Source organism: Mustela lutreola, chromosome 6, assembly GCF_030435805.1.
Source record: "Mustela lutreola isolate mMusLut2 chromosome 6, mMusLut2.pri, whole genome shotgun sequence".
Taxonomy (NCBI): Eukaryota; Metazoa; Chordata; class Mammalia; order Carnivora; family Mustelidae; genus Mustela; species Mustela lutreola.
This window is the reverse complement of record NC_081295.1, coordinates 30,727,527-30,742,777: the sequence shown is the minus strand read 5'-3', so window position 1 is coordinate 30,742,777 and position 15,251 is coordinate 30,727,527. Positions and strand designations below refer to the sequence as shown.

The 15,251-nt window shown below is 49.3% G+C and overlaps 1 protein-coding gene across 1 annotated transcript in view; it reads right to left on the bottom strand.

Annotated features, from left to right (window-relative positions):
- Window positions 1-13,748, bottom strand: part of SIM1 (SIM bHLH transcription factor 1) — a 74,425-nt gene extending 60,677 nt beyond the window's left edge. The window contains exons 1-3 of the mRNA XM_059177005.1: window positions 13,474-13,748; window positions 12,137-12,764; window positions 2,572-2,654 (exon numbers count right to left, since the gene is read on the bottom strand). Of these exons, the coding sequence (XP_059032988.1) occupies window positions 2,572-2,654; window positions 12,137-12,311 (258 nt within the window). The 5' untranslated portion in view covers window positions 12,312-12,764; window positions 13,474-13,748. The remainder of the gene's footprint in view (window positions 1-2,571; window positions 2,655-12,136; window positions 12,765-13,473) is intronic.
- Window positions 13,749-15,251: the final 1,503 nt, after the last annotated feature.

Here is a 15,251-nt window from a genome sequence, read left to right as displayed (position 1 = left end):
TAGGGGCCCAGAGGCTGAGTGGCCAGAGGCCTGGGGGAGAATCAGAGGGCCTAAGAGGAACTCTTTGACAGAGCCTTGAAGTGGACGTTTGAACTGGAGATGAGAGAAAGGGTATCCTAGGTAGAAGGAATGATTTGGCAGGGATTGGGGGGCAGGAGGGAGTATCTGGTGTACTCAGGCATGAGGGACTTGGTGTGCCAGAGATGGGCTAAGAAAGTACACCAGTGCCGGGTTTTCGGGAGAGTTTGAGATATCAATCAGAGGAATTCAGAGATGTTCCTGTAGGCATCAGGTTTCCAGCAGTTTCTAAGCAGGTAAGGAGGGGAAATAGCATGCTTAGGGGTGTGTGCGTGCACACGCTAGTGTCTATATTTCATTTTGTTTTGATTTTTAATGGCAGAATGTGGACAGTGATCTATAGGAGGAAAAAGTGGGGATGAAGATTTCAGAGGTGGTTGACCCTAAAATTGGGTGGTCACAGGCAGATGAGGAAGAGGGAGAGTTTAAGTCAAAGATGGTTCTAGTTGTGGAATTTAATAGTGGCAGAAAGAGAAGCTTAGAGTGACTTCAAGGTCATTGAATAGAGGCTAACACCATAAGCCCAGATTGAAAATTTAGGGAAGCATGGTGAGTTTTTCTATGAGTGGAAGACTGGAGGAGGGAAGAAATGAATCCTTGTCTTGGAGATGCTAAACTTCAGGTTGATGCAGATATCCAGTTGGCAGTAAGAGAGAACGGTCTGGAGCTCCAGAAGGGTGTCTAGCCTGAAAACCAGCTGGAGTCATGCAAATGTGGGAAAGAAGTTGAGGTGATGGTGTTGGCTGAGATTACCCTGAGGCCTTGAAGCTGTGAGAGGAGAAACAGAGGTGGAACTTTGGAGAAATGCCAGCATTTGTAGCCAGAGAGCAGTGGGGAAACCATAGGAGCAAGCAGAGAGGGAGAAGAATCTAGGAAATTGTGCTACTTTAGAAGCCAAGGGAGAGAGTGAATGTTGAGTAAGCAGTGTCGCCTCTGTCAGGGATTTCCCCAGAGGTTCTCTTTTCAGTGAGGTCCTCTGCAATGTCCCCATTTTAAGTGGTACTACTCAAACCCAGCCCCTCCCTCCCCTTCTTACTTTTCTCCACAGCACCTGTTATACTAAGTCATGTCCCTGTCTGGGTTGGCAAGGCTGCTGGCCTTGGAATGTAAACTCCATGTGGGCAGGACTTTCTGTCTGGCACATACTTGGCCCTCCTATATTTGTGGAATAAACAAAGTCAGGCAGGGTAAGAGATGAGCATCCTTATGCTGATATCAAAAGGTGATAGAGCCTGGCAGAGCACAACAGTTAGGAGAGATGCCAGACCGCAGGGGTGTGGAAGTGAGGGGAGCAAGGTGAGTGAGGAAACTGAGAGGATAATTAAGTTCTTCCGGAAGTGTGGGATGGAGAGGGAAAAGACGGGGCAAGAACTGGAAGGAGTGGAAGATTGTTTGGGTTTTGTTCTTTCCTTTATTTTGATGAGGGACATTAGAGGGGAGCATGGAAAGATGGCGGGAGAGTGTTGTTGAGCAACAACTGACGAAGGTGTCTCTGAGAAAGGAGACTGACAAGGCCTTTCTATTTAATTCAGAGGTTTGGAGGCCACAGGCCAGGCCTGTGAGGGAATGCTTACACTGGCCTTTCTGTGCTCTGTGGCACTAGAATCTCTTTTGTCTCCAGGACTGGGGTGGGGGGTGAGGGGGACAAAGTAGCAGCAGTGGGACGGGGAAGACATGAGATGCGGGTCCTGCCCGGCCCACGGGGAAGAAGCCGCTCAGAGTCTCACGGTGCTATTTGGGTCTGAGGCTCCCACATGAGGAGCTGGCGGTGGACATGGATAATGATAAGGGGGTAGAGGGTGGGAGACAAGTGTCAAGCCTAAAAATGCCACAGGGAGTTTTGCTATTTTAAATATTTGCTATGCGACTTAAACGGGCAACGGGCAATTTAAAACGGTGTACACTGCAAACAACGCTGTAATGGGCGCCTCCACATTGGGTAAACTCATTACCTGGGAAGCTGTATGTCTGTAGGCTAGGGTCGGTACGCAGGCTGGGCTGGCCTGGGGTGAGATTTCAGGAGAGAGAGGAGGGAGCTCGCAAGCTACAGGGAGGAGACGAAAGAGTTGCAGACCCAGCTGGATCTGGAATGTGTGGACTGAAAGCACTGATGGGCGTTTCTACCAGATTCCCGTTATTCCTGTGTAAATCCTTCATTTCTGGTGGTTTTGCAGCTTGGCCCAGCGTGCTCGGTTCTTTTGGCGGAATGGTGTCAAATGGCCACCTCCCTCGGTTCAGCCATCCTGGTTTGGGACCTTGAGGGACTCCCTTCTAAACCTAGCGTGCTCATTGTCACCTTGCCTCCCTCTCTGCCTGGAGAGGTGCCATCCTCACCCAATGAGGTTAAGAGCTCAACGTTTTAATTTTGGAAGGAGCTGTAGGGACTGCAAGAAGGCCACGTCTGGGACCCATCCCATTTCCCTAAAGATCAAGAAGCCCAGTGCGGGGCCAGGCACCTGAGCCCTCAAAGCCTGTGTGCTGACGCGCCATTACCTGGAGCAAATGGGAGCCCAGTTCTCTGCCCACGTTGTCCAAAGGGCTGGTGCGACTCGAGTGGCCCCACGCCTCGCCGAGTCCTGTAGAGACAAAGAGACAACCTTTAGCGATGGGACTCCGACCTGGCTAGCAATTTGAGTCTAATCTCTCCGTTATTGTCACACACCCCCCAAGTTCGCACACACGACCCGATACCCTCGGAGATCGACCGCACCGGGACCTCCTAGGACGCAAGCGGGTAAATTTCGGCCCCGCCCTCTCGACTTATAAAGGACTGCTTAGAGGTCAGGCTCCCTCTCCCCGACCGGCGTCGGTTTCTCCGGGAGGGCAGGGCCCTGGCTGAGAGCCCCTCCTGGCAGTACCCCAAGTGGCTGAGTTTGAGGACCGCCTGTGTCCAGAAGGGGCGGACACCGAACACCCGCGGTTAACTTTTGCATAGGTTCACTAGTGTGGTTAGAGGGGTGAGGGACACTGTTTCTCTCCCAAAGTGTCATCATCTTCCTTATCAGGAGGCCGAGTGTGTCCGCACATCCAGCAAGTGCCAGGAGCGAGTACCTGAGGCTTAGAGCAGGGTCCAGCTGGTCCTTGGTAGGCTTTCTCATTGGCTGCCAGGCTCTCCAGCCATTTTCCTCCCCTAGCCCCCTGACTTCGATTCCCTCCGTAGAAATCCGTTTGCTTGCGGATGGTTCCCAGCACCAACATCCCTGAACAATCCTTCTTCCTCTGCTTCCCCTTCTTCCCACCCTGAGCCAGCCCTCGATTTACACATCCTAACCTTGCCTTTCAAAAAAAAAAAAAAGAAAAGAAAGTATACCCTTTTTTTGAAGTTGCTTTCAAGTGCTTATACCATCTTAAGCAATATTTCCTGTTCCCTATTGGATATAGACAATCATTCAGTTTCTCTACTTCCCAGGCACCATCTATTAACAAAGACAGCCCCTTTCTCTCCTGGATGCTACCACGTTAAGATCTTTCCAGGCTTTGCCAGAAATCATTTCTCCGATGATGCCTAAAAAAATACAATTCTCTGCATACCCATGGCTGATGTTTTAAAAAATTAATACGGAATCTGCTATAGTACCTGTTTGCAGAAAGAAAATGAAAAAAAAAAAAAAGGCAGAGGAAACTTAAGACAGAGGTTATACTACCTGTAACTACTTACAGGTAATATTTTTTTTAACAGTGTTGCTGCTGAAATTAATTTTACTAGGTAGTTAAACTCTTTTATTCTTCCACCAATAAACAAGGTTTAACATGACAAAAAGAGGGGTGATTTACTGATTTGCTGCATTAAAGTACAAATCACCATGAAGTACACAGTGACAGACACACTCACATTGTAATATGGGGGTGAGGGCGGATCTTTCGGAATAAAACATGGAGTTGGACTCTTAAAATGTGTTGGCCAGAAGCTGCTTCCTAAGCAAGCGATCAAAACCCTGGTAACGAGTAACCAGGAGCGCCCCTTAAGCTCGAATCGGGTCTTTCTGGGTGTTTGCACATCTAAATAAATCTAACGATTTCCCCACCGCTCTGCAAACACTGATGCTCCCCGCCCGCCACCGGACTCCTCTCCCTCCCTCGCCTCTCGTCAATCCCTCCTGCCTCTTTAGCCCGCCCCAGTTTCCCTCCCAGGAGTGACACTACGGCCCAGATGCTTTGGTCCTCCTGGACTGTTTAGGAGAGCCTCCGCCACAGCCACCTGTACCCACCCCTCCGCCGTGTCACCTTCCCTTCGCTGCTTGGGTCTCGGCCAAGCTATCCAGCCTGGTTTTCCGGCACGACGCGTTCATTTTTCTCATCGTTGCTCACACACACACACACACACACACACACACACAAAAGTGGCGGAAAGGAAGATGGGGGTTGTTGGGTGAGGAGGCCAAACTGGGGAAAAGGGAAAAGAACCTGCTGGGAGAGCCGGGGACGCAGGTGGCGCTGGCCGGTGGGCGCCCGGGCCCGGCCCAGGCCTGGAAGCGCCAGGCTGCACGGGGGCGAAGGGCGGGGGCGCTCCCGGCGCCCGGGGAGCAGGCAGAGGCCTCCTCGCGTCTGGAATCTGGTCTTCCGGAAGGGTGCGAAGCTTGCGCTTGGGGCCAGCAAACGTCTTTATTCTAAAATGGTGAAGTTCTCCCAAGTCGGCTGGAAACAGCCCGGGAACGGCCTCCCGACCCGAATCATTTGAAAATCCCCGAGCTGGGCTCGGGGTTAAGTACTGGTTCCGAACCGCAGCGCCAGCCTCTGCTGTTTGTTGTCTCGGGTTGCGGCCTCATTAGTATGCGCCTACGAGGGGAAAATAAGACTTCCCCGCAGGTTACTAAACAGCCCGCCTGGCGCAGGTTAACAGGGGCCTCCCTCGCCCTCCCCTGCCCCTACCCCCACACCTTTTAGGGAACCTTTTGCTTTCACGGAGCATTGCCTCCTCTATGTTTGCGGTTGAACTCGCCGCCGCACGGTTTGGTCTGGGTTAATGTTTTATAAGGCACTGGCTGCCTTCCTCTACCTGCCAGACTTTCCTGACCTAATCCTAGGGCTGAGATCGCCCTTCAGCCCTCCCAGAACACCTTCGGAAGCCCCGGGTCAAGGGTTGGGCCTCCCGAAAATCCCGCAGTGGGCCAGGGACCCCTCTCCCCGGACCCCCTCACCTCCTGCCCGCGGTGACGCGCTCCCGCACCCAATTTCAGTTGGCGAGGGGGGTAAGCTGAGATTTCGTTTCTGCACTTGACCTACCGCAGAAAATTCACAAATCCTTTGATTGTCTGTTTAAAATGAGGAGGAAACCAGCTCCCTTTGCGGCAGGATTACAGTGGGAACAAGATCTAAAGATTCTCTTGTAATTCGGTGAGGCCGAGGGAACGGGCTTTTGCAAAGGAGAAAAGGAGCTCTGCGAGGGAGGCGATAACTAAATCGGGTTTTAGACAAAAGGATTTTCCCCAGCTAAAGTGGCCGAAGACAAAGGAAAACATAATCTATTTTGGAAGATTTCCAAGATATGCCACATTAACCTTAGCAGATAAATTTTGCTTCTCCCCTCCCCGCTCTTTCCTTAAAGTCTGGTTTATCATATTTACATAAGTAGTATTAGAAGGGATGTATCTATTATGGATCTAAAGGGCTAGCTCACATTTCATGTGAAAACCCCGGGCGAAGTTTCACTCTTACCCTCAGTGCTCGGTTGAGGCATTTCCATTTAAATACCCCCTGACCCAAGGATTACCTCAATGGACTGACTGCACGGGTTTTGTAATTTCCTGAAAATGAGATTTCGATTTATAAAACAAGAAACCAATTAGTAACCAAATGAGGCGAAGTAGATCCACTAAAATTGACCTAATCCCACAGGCACAATTTAGGCCCGTTCTTGGCGAATGAATGATGAGCCCCAGTCTAGCGTGAGCTCAAAGCATCATCCAGCTGTGTTATTACAAGCAGCAAAAATAAATTGATCGGGCTTTTCCTTCGGAATGAATTTCATGCCCTTGACAAAATATAGATTACAGACCTGGCATCAGTGCCTCCTTCACTTAGACAGGAAGAGGAGGAAGAGAAGAGCTTGGTCTACTGTTCTTTTCCCTTTTTCTTTAATAAATAAACTATATCTCAGTAGAAATGTGTCCTCCTTATAGTAGTTCCCAGAAAGCTTCATCTGACTGCAGATCCTGATACACCTTTTAGGCAGTATAGGAATTGGAAGGGGACTGGAAGAGCTGTCCCAGGATCTGACCACAACTTGGTGATTGAAATGGGAAAAGCCCTTCCAAACTCTGCTCCTAACATAGGGTCCCGGGGGGACTTGTCTCAGCCACCTGGGCTCCTTCCACCACCCCTGTCCAGCAACTTATCGGTCTTCCTGTTAGGGCTTCTGGGGCCTCAGAAGCTGTGCTCACTGAGGAAGAGAGGGACGGAGATTGGGGGCCTTTAGACAAGCCCTTAGACAGCCAGGAGTGGTCACTGGATAGAAGGTTGCTTCCTGTGTCTAGGCATACCCACCCTCAAGCCTCGGGCGCTGTGACCCTCCCCGCTTTAGGCCCCCTCCGGCCACCTGGAGGGTGTGGCCAACCTCCTGAGCGCGAGGATCCAACGCCAGGCCGGGCTTTGTCCCGCGCAGCAGCCAGGACCCTACCGTGTGTGTGTCCCGAACTCCCCTGTGTGTTCTGCAATCCGCAATGGCAGTGAGTGCCGTGCTCTCCCATGCGCGCCTCTGAGACCCCTGGCCGCGCCCCGGGAATCCACTAATGTTAGTTATAAATCTGGGGTGGAGACTGATGGTCACAGCATTGATTGTCTCTGCACCCTTGCTGAGCTCTGGCCCTGGAGCTAGGGCTTCCAAGTTGGGATGGAGCAGGCCAGCCAAGCTGGCCTTCGGCGTCATAGGCTGCAGCGAAGGAACAGGAGCTAAAGGGTTTCAGTGAACTGTGGGACGAAAATGCACTCGGGGTTGACAACAGTGCCTGCGTGACACTGAAAAACGTCAAGTGGTGTCTCCCCAGGGCTCCAGGTCTTCAAAAGTGGCCGGGAGGGACAATGCCATCGCCCCAAAGGCAGGCGCGGGTGGGCGGACGGGGTTGCCCCGCTGTTCAGGCGTGTCAGGCTTGTGTTCCATTTTGCGGCCGGACTCGACCGCCGCACTACGGTCCGCTCCGGCAGGATCTTGACTTCGGGTTTAAACAGACCGACCTTGGGGCAGTGGCCCGGGCAGCACGAATAACAGAGGGAGCACGGCCGCACCGGCCCGGCCTCTGCTTGGGCAGGCGAGCTGGAACGTCCTCGAACCTTGGAGAGCAGAGACCTAATCTGGACCGTGCGGAGATTCCAGCTGGCGCCCCCTCGGCTTCGGCCCCCCGCGGCCGGGACAGAATGGGCCTCACCGCGCCAACCTGGCCTGCGAGTAGCAGCATACAGGCTTCTCCCCGCTGCGTGCTTCGTTGCGTACCCGAGCGCGGCAGAGGTTTCTACAAGGTCTCTGTCTCCAGTCTGTCCCGAGCCACCAAGGAAGAGCGACTCCGCACCGGACCGCCTCCCGGATGGAGACTCCATGCAGAAAGTTTGCCCCGCGCTTCTCGAACAGTGTTTTAGTACTAAATAGCCAGCCCCCTTGCTAAATACTTGACGGTTGTCCTCCCCCCATGCAAAATTTAAAATTCCTTGAATCAGAGACCGGCAATGGGTGGACAGCTAACATCATAAGGTGTTAGTTGGCTCCAAACCTCATTCTCTTGAGAAATACCTGGGCCGACATAGAGAAATGCAGCCAGAATCCGTGGGCTCGAATTGTGTCCACTTACGTGTCTGCAAAAGCTCCAAGCTTCCGAGATTTCCCCCAGGTTTGAAAAATAACTCCCCTAGAAATCATATTTGTCCTCTGGAAATTTAGTGTGATTTTAGCTTTAGGTGTGCGATTGTACCCTGCTTAAAAGCAACTTGCTATAGCTTATAATGCCCTGTTTTGCTGTTGTGATTGTTTTTATTAGTCACTACTCCCTTTAAAGAAAATAAAAGTATATTTTTCATTGATCTGATCTACAATTTCTAGCACATAAATCTGCCTTGCAAATGCTCTGTATGGAGTTTAGTTCTGCACTCTACATTTTAAGTCAACATCAAAACTGGAATTAAACAGAGAAAACCAGCGTGGAGCGTAAACTGGGCTTAAAGGCTTTTAAATGAGAAAAACTTCTGTAAGAAAATAAACATGGAAACCTAATGCTCAATCATTTCCCCGAGCAGCAAGAAAAACAGCCTTAAATCACCCATCCACGTGGGAAATGGGGCCTCTTTTTCTCTTTCAGTTCTGGGCCTCAAAAAAATATAAGGCGATTAATGATTTCAATCTTGAGGTGAATATTATAGAAAGGGTCTGTGGAGGTTTCTTTAATCATTCTTGTCCTTCCAGCCTTTGTAGGGACTCCCTATCATGCACAGTTACTAATTTCAATTCTGTGATTATTTTTATTTTCCCAAGACATCTTTACAATGAATTGGTAGTGTGATGTTACCAAGATTCCCACTGGCTATAGATCTGAAAACATGTCTGATCCTTTCAAAGGTTGTTCAGCAAGCCACTACACCCCCAGTCAAAACTGTATTATATTTGGATAACAAATAGATATGTCTTTTTGGTTGAGTTTGTCTTATTTTGCACACAAAAGCACACCATCTCTCTTTTTTATCCTGCTTTTCTAGCTTTGGTAACACTAAAGACATACATTTCTCAAGTTTTTTCTTTGCAAAGTTATTTCAGAATGGAATATGCTGCCAATGGGAGATACGCAGTTTTAATGATTTCACAGTAATCTTTCCTGCGTTTTTTTTTAAAGTATGAAGCCGCCGATCTATTGCTTTATTCTTAGTTATTCCAGCCACCCATATACTGTTCCTATGTTCTCAATCTCTCGTTTTTCTTTAAAGAGCTCAATTTTATCTACTCAGATAAGTGAAAGTTGAAGTTTGCCCCTAGACAAGGAATCTACAGGAACCTGGGGGAGATAGGAACTATTGGGGGGTTAGCTATATTTTAAGAATTTGTTTATTTTTTCAGATATAAGTATGGAAAGATTTCTGTTTGTTGATTTAAGTCTTTTGATATTAATAAGTACTGTAGATGAAATGTAATCTGAACCAAAACGGTGGCGTTTTATAGTCATTGTTGTGCCTATAACTGAGATGTCATCAGATTTATGATTATTTTAGATTATATACCTTGCAAAATCCCCATGTTATATGTGACAGAATGCTTACCATGGTGAAATAGCTATATTTTACTCCATCCTTAGAACAAAATTTAAGACCTATATGTTCTGGAATGGGATCAAGATAGATGTAAACATGAACTACATCTTCAAATTCTTTCCATTTCTCGTTCCTAAAAAGGGTTACTTCCACAGAAAGCACCCAGTTTCCCCCACTGCCACAGACCCAGTCTTGTCTACTCGCTGTCTTCACTGCACAGCTGAACCCAAATCTAGCACCCTCTGCAGGTTGTGCCTGGTTTTGCCGCTTATGATTATTCCACTCCTTTGAAAGATGTTGGGATTTTGGCGGGGGGTGAGGGGTTGTTGTTATCGTTTAAAATTTTAAAGGGCTGTGTCTGGGTTTTGGATTTTTGAAGCTGCTCTATCCTCAAAATTAAAACCTCATCCCTAGGAGCCAGCTGTTCGGATGACCCTGTCCAACTCACCGGTGGAGACTGCCAGTGAGTTATGAGCTCAACAGTAGCTGGAGAAATAAATGATGTGCCCAGAGTTCACACATCGTCCATCCCCTCCTCCCCATAAACTCACACGAGTCCACGGGAGAGGGGAGAGGGGAGGGGCCCGGGCTCTGGAAGCCGGTGAGGGGGCTGCAGAAAGCACAGTCGCCTTAAAGTAGCCACAGGGGATCCGCCGGCCACCAAGGGGACCCCAGAGGGAGTCTTCGCCAGTGCTCTCTTTAAAAATAAGAAGTTGGCTAAGAGCTTACTTTCTGTTCTTCCTACTTATCACGCGATTTATAATTTGTGGAGTTAGCACTTAAGACAGCTTGCTCTCTTAGAAAACAAAACTAAAACAACAAAAACCAGCCGGAAACCTTCCCGGCCAAGCCAGCAGGAGATCTGCGCGACAAAGACGAGCGCCCCCAGCCCGGCAACTCCCTGGGCGCCCCCAGCCCTCTTTCTGTGCCTGCACGGGAACGCCGATCCCCTATTCTTTTCCTCCCGCGATTACCCGGAGCCCCACAAGCAGCACCATATGCTTCTTCTGATCAAACAGCGAGCGACATCGGCATTGATAATTGACGAGACCCGCTAGAAATCACGCAGAAAGGGAGCCCACTGAGACCACAGGGGCTGACAAATCACTGCTAATAATCCTGTTAGGAACAGCGCGGCCAGCCGAGTTCGCAATAGCTTTATTTTTATAAAGTAGGCGCTGACAGTATAAAAGACAACGAGATCTCTTAAAGAAGAAGAAGAAGAAGAAGAAGAAGAAGAAGAAGAAGAAGAAGAAGAAGACGACAGTGTAGCATAATAGTACTTTTCCCACCAGCAATTCTCAGCACAGTTTGAATGGGAAATATGGTTTTTACTATATAAGTGCCCCCTTTCTTTCTTTTTCTTTCTTTTTTTTTTTTAAACTTTTCAGTAACTTTAGGTTTTGATTTCTCTCTTCCTGTGGTTTCCACGGTCAAGTGAGACTGTTCAAGGAACTGCTTTAAGACAAAACAACTATAACACTACTTGTAGTTCCCTGGTAAAACTGAACTAAAATTTGAAAGTCTTCCTTTAGTGCCCCTGGCTAATTTGTCGACATGTTTTGTGAGATTTTGATTCAGATAATAACTTCTAGTCAAGATCAAACAAAGTGAAACTCCAAGCCTGATAATGGCTATTTCCTTCCCATTTCCTTAAAAGAAAACAGTAGACCCCAAACACCCAAAATCAACAATAACATAAACCTCTGTGGGTCAAATAAGACATTCTGGTTTGTAAATAAACAGGGTTCTTTCTCCTGGAATTTTTTGTTTGTTTTGTATCCTCTCCTTTATATTTCCCAATCTTTCTCCTCTAGCAAAGACACATCTAAAATACTTTTTAAAAATCTGTACATATTATTTGAATGTGGGTAAAGGAAAGGATGGGGAGAAGGAAGAGAGAAGTATTCCTCTCCTAGTAAGTATATATGGTTTTATACAGGGCAGTGTTCTTTGAAGGCTGCTCTGTCGTCACACAGTGAATCTTGATGATCTAAATACATGTTTTAAATCATGACCAGCTCAGCTGTTCTTCCTTCTAGGCCTTACAAGACAATTTTCCCAGGACCCATTTGCCAACCTGCCTCCTAGAAGATAGTTTCCAAGCGGGCTAGTCTTCTTGATTCAACCTTAAGTATTTGGATCCTAGCCTATTATCTCAGAGATAATACCAAACTCAGAGTAGCAAATCATGAAGCCCCAGAGTTAGTTTCAGAATCTGTGAGTGTCTCAAAAACTCAGAATAAATTTGCTATAAGCAATCAAGAGACTGGGTAAATCCAGGACAAATTTGTTCCTAAATATGCCTGCCTCTCTTCTGTAGAATTATAAACTTAGAAATTATTATTTAGCTTAGCTAGTTCCATGTCCATGGGTCTATCTATATGGAGCAAAAATACAAGAATTTGGCAATGTTCCTGCCTCCTGCTAGATACAATTCTAACAAGAGGAATTAAAGAAAGAAAGGAAAAAAGAAAGAAAGGGAAAAAGAAAGAAAGGAAGAAAGCAAGTCAGTGAGTCATGTTTGGATTACTTGTACTTTCAGTTGAGCTCAGTATCTGAAGTGTTGACAAAAGCACTGTTGGGCTGCATCCCAACCAAACATATCCGATGCATGGGAGAGAAAGTATTAATGGGGAAGTAGAAAGGGCCACAAAAAGGAAACAGCAATCTAAGTTCAGAGAGGTCCTGAGTCAAGCAGCCACGCTAAACTTCCCTTTGCAGAGAGTGTGTACGTACGTGTGAATGCACTCTTCTGTTCAGTGGTGTAGGCTCACTCACTGGCAAACCTCTACCCTTTCTGCCTTTGAAATTCCATCTGGGCAGAGTCACTTACCTTCTGGGAACACAACTCTCATTTTGAGATAGCTGGTGGTGAGCCTGATTATGGATGCTTTGTCCAGCTGCGAGGTGATAGCTGAGGGCAAAGGCAGTAATTTAGCCAGTTCATAAAATTCACTGTTTTCCTTCTCCCTCCTAGTCCGGGCAGCATTTTTGGACTTCTCTTTCATTGTGTCTCGTTCTCCCTTTCTTCTTACAACATAAGCTCCACAGATTCATCCAAAAGCAAAATTAAACTCTCAATTGGAGATCATATTGGCAAACACATAAAGCCTACTTTGAATGAAGAGACGGAAGTCTTTGCTTCAGTGTACTGATGTCAGTGAAAGACCAACGCAGCGAAGAGAAAATTATTTTCTTTAAAAATACGGGACGCGAACGTAGGAAAGTTGTTGATCCACGGCAATCAGGACAATCCTAGGAGTCTCTGGGTATCAAATGCCGGCGGGACCCCTGAGAAGCCAGCCTTTTCTTCTGTTCCGCGCGGCCAAACCCGGTCCCCAAAAAATCGACATAATAATCCCCGACGTTTGCTCTTCAGTCCCGAGGCATTTGAGGCGGCTCCGAGCTCCTTTGGGAAGAACTTGGGAAGCACAGGAACGCCGGGCAACTCTCTCAGGCCACTGTGAAGACAACAGCATCAGAGCATAAGGGATCTGCAGCTCCGCAATCACCCATACACTCCCCGAATTCTGAAAAACGGCCGGAAAGGGCCTCAGCGCGCCCCTCCAGGCTCCGTGTTTGTTTGTGCATATGTTTGTTTGTTTGTTTGTTTGTTTAAGATATGGAGGAATCAGGGGCGAGACTGAGCCCCCTGCAAATAATGCTCGCATTCCCTCTTCCATGCCAACCACATTCTCCAGCCCCCTGGGAAGTTGCCCAAATAACAAAATGCATATTTTTGAAGACACTTAGCAGACCCTCAGTCGCCGGTCCCCGTGCCCGCGCCCAGGCCAGTCGCACGTCCCAGAAAGCAGGGTTCCACAAATCAGAATTCCTCCACAGTGCTCAGGCCGCCTTTCAGGCGCCCCAGTTGGGCAGATCTGGAATTCGGCTATCTCTCTAAATTGGGTCTCAACTCTCAGGGATTCCACAAAAAGTGGCACTTACGCATCAAGTCCCTCGGGACTCCCAAGGCGACCCAGGGCTCTCCCTGCCCAGCGGGAGCGGCAGCACGCCGGGCACGGCAGCGCCAGGTTAACAGGTGGCACATTCATGACAGCCCCTCGCAGGCACGGGGAGGGGGGCGGTGGGAGCGTCCCGGCCTCTCCCGGTCCGCCGCGGAGCTGCGGGTGCCTCTGGGCGGGCGCAAGGTGTCTTCGCTTCACCTACCTTCGGTCCCCGCCGGCGGCAAAGGGTGCAGAGGCGCCCACCTCTTAATTGTACTCATGCCTACCATCCAACTCCGCCGGCCTCTCGGCTTCCCACCGGCAGAGAGGAGCGGAGCGCGTCCTGGCTCCCTTTTCTTTTCTCGGTCATGAATTGGGGGAGGGGTGCGTGGGAGGGGGGGGTGCAGGCTTTGGGACGGGTGAGGTGGTTTTAGAATCCTCCTCCTCGGTAGTTGCTACGAAGCCAGTATTATTCCTAATTGGAAGCCGAAAACGCCCCCCTGTAACTTCTTTATAGCTCACGGGGTTTAGCTTCAACTTCACTCCCGGGCTCCCTCTCTCCCGCCCTCCCTTAATGCCACTCACAAACTTCCGCGCGTCCCATTGGCTCCGCCTGTCGCGGGAAGAGGCGCTCATTGGCCCGCCGGTCTGAGTGACGCGAGCACGACCCGAACCACCCCTGCGCGCCCCGGCTCCTGGCTCGCCTCTCGGCTACCCGCGTGGCTGCAGCGCTCCTGAAGAGCCCTGGGCACGGGTGTCGGCAATGCCCGGCAGCGGCCGCTGCTCCCGGCCTCCAGGGGCCTCGCGGGTGATGTGCAGGACCCTCGCTTCTCCGCTCTCCCTGGGGTCGAGTGGCTACGCACCCCGTCCTGAGGGCTGGCCCCGCTGAGCCCCGCGCTTTCGAAAGCGGCTGGCTGCGGCCTGAGGTCGCGGAGGTCGAGCCAGGGGCCTGGGGCTCCCGGCGACGAGGCTGGAGTCGCCCCGACTGCGGGCGCGAGTGACCCAAACGCCGAGTTCGCGGCCGCGCCATTCCCATTGGCAAGTGGTGGGGCCCACTGCTTGCACCAGCCGGTGTTGCGCTTTCTCTTTCACGTTTTTCTGAAATCCCAGCTACACTGAATTCATCGCCGGAGAAGATTACACGCGCACACACACACACACACACACACACACACACACATACACCTGTCTTTAAATTAATCCCAAAGAGGAGAGTCTTTCGAAATGGCTCGAGTTTGGGGTCTGATTTGTTCACCGTGGAAAGCTCAGCCGCGGGGTTGTCTTATGGGGGGGGGGTGCGCAGATAGGGGACTCTAGAGGAAAAGACGTTAACATTTCAGCAGAAAATAGAGTTAGAGTGATTGATACATAGATACCTCGCAACAATCTGTCAGCTTAAAGGTGAGTGAAGACTTTTTTGTTGAGTTTTGTTTCCGGAAACCCAAGTCAAAAGTAATATCCTTACGAAAGGATACATTCTGCATCAATAAATTTACAACATTCACAGTTCCCCCAACAGGACCCACTTAAACAAATGCTTGTAAGTACTCTCGCTATCAAATTAAGACACCCTCTGATTTGAATTGCCTTTTTTTTTTTTTTTTCTGTCATCTGAAGAAAGACAACAGCTAGCAACGGGGGAAAGCTGACTTGCCCCCAAAATAATTACTACTACTTGGAATCACTCCCTACAAAGGCGATTTCCCCCTTATTTTTGGTGCCGCTGGTGACCAGGATTTTTCTGGACGTACACTCGGAGGCAGTTGTTTCTGCGGCGGTAAAAGACAGGAAGAACGGCAGTGATGTTGCACTCATTCTCTCCTTTGTGGAGATAACTGCCACCGAGAAAACATACGCTCTGAAGAGGGGTTGTGCCATTTTTCTGATATTCCCAGCAACTTTAAGAGTGTTTGTTCAAAAATGCAGACATCTGCCATCTCCTTGCCGCCCGATGGCAGTAAGCTCACAGAACGACAACGGGAGCTTTCTGGGGATATTTAC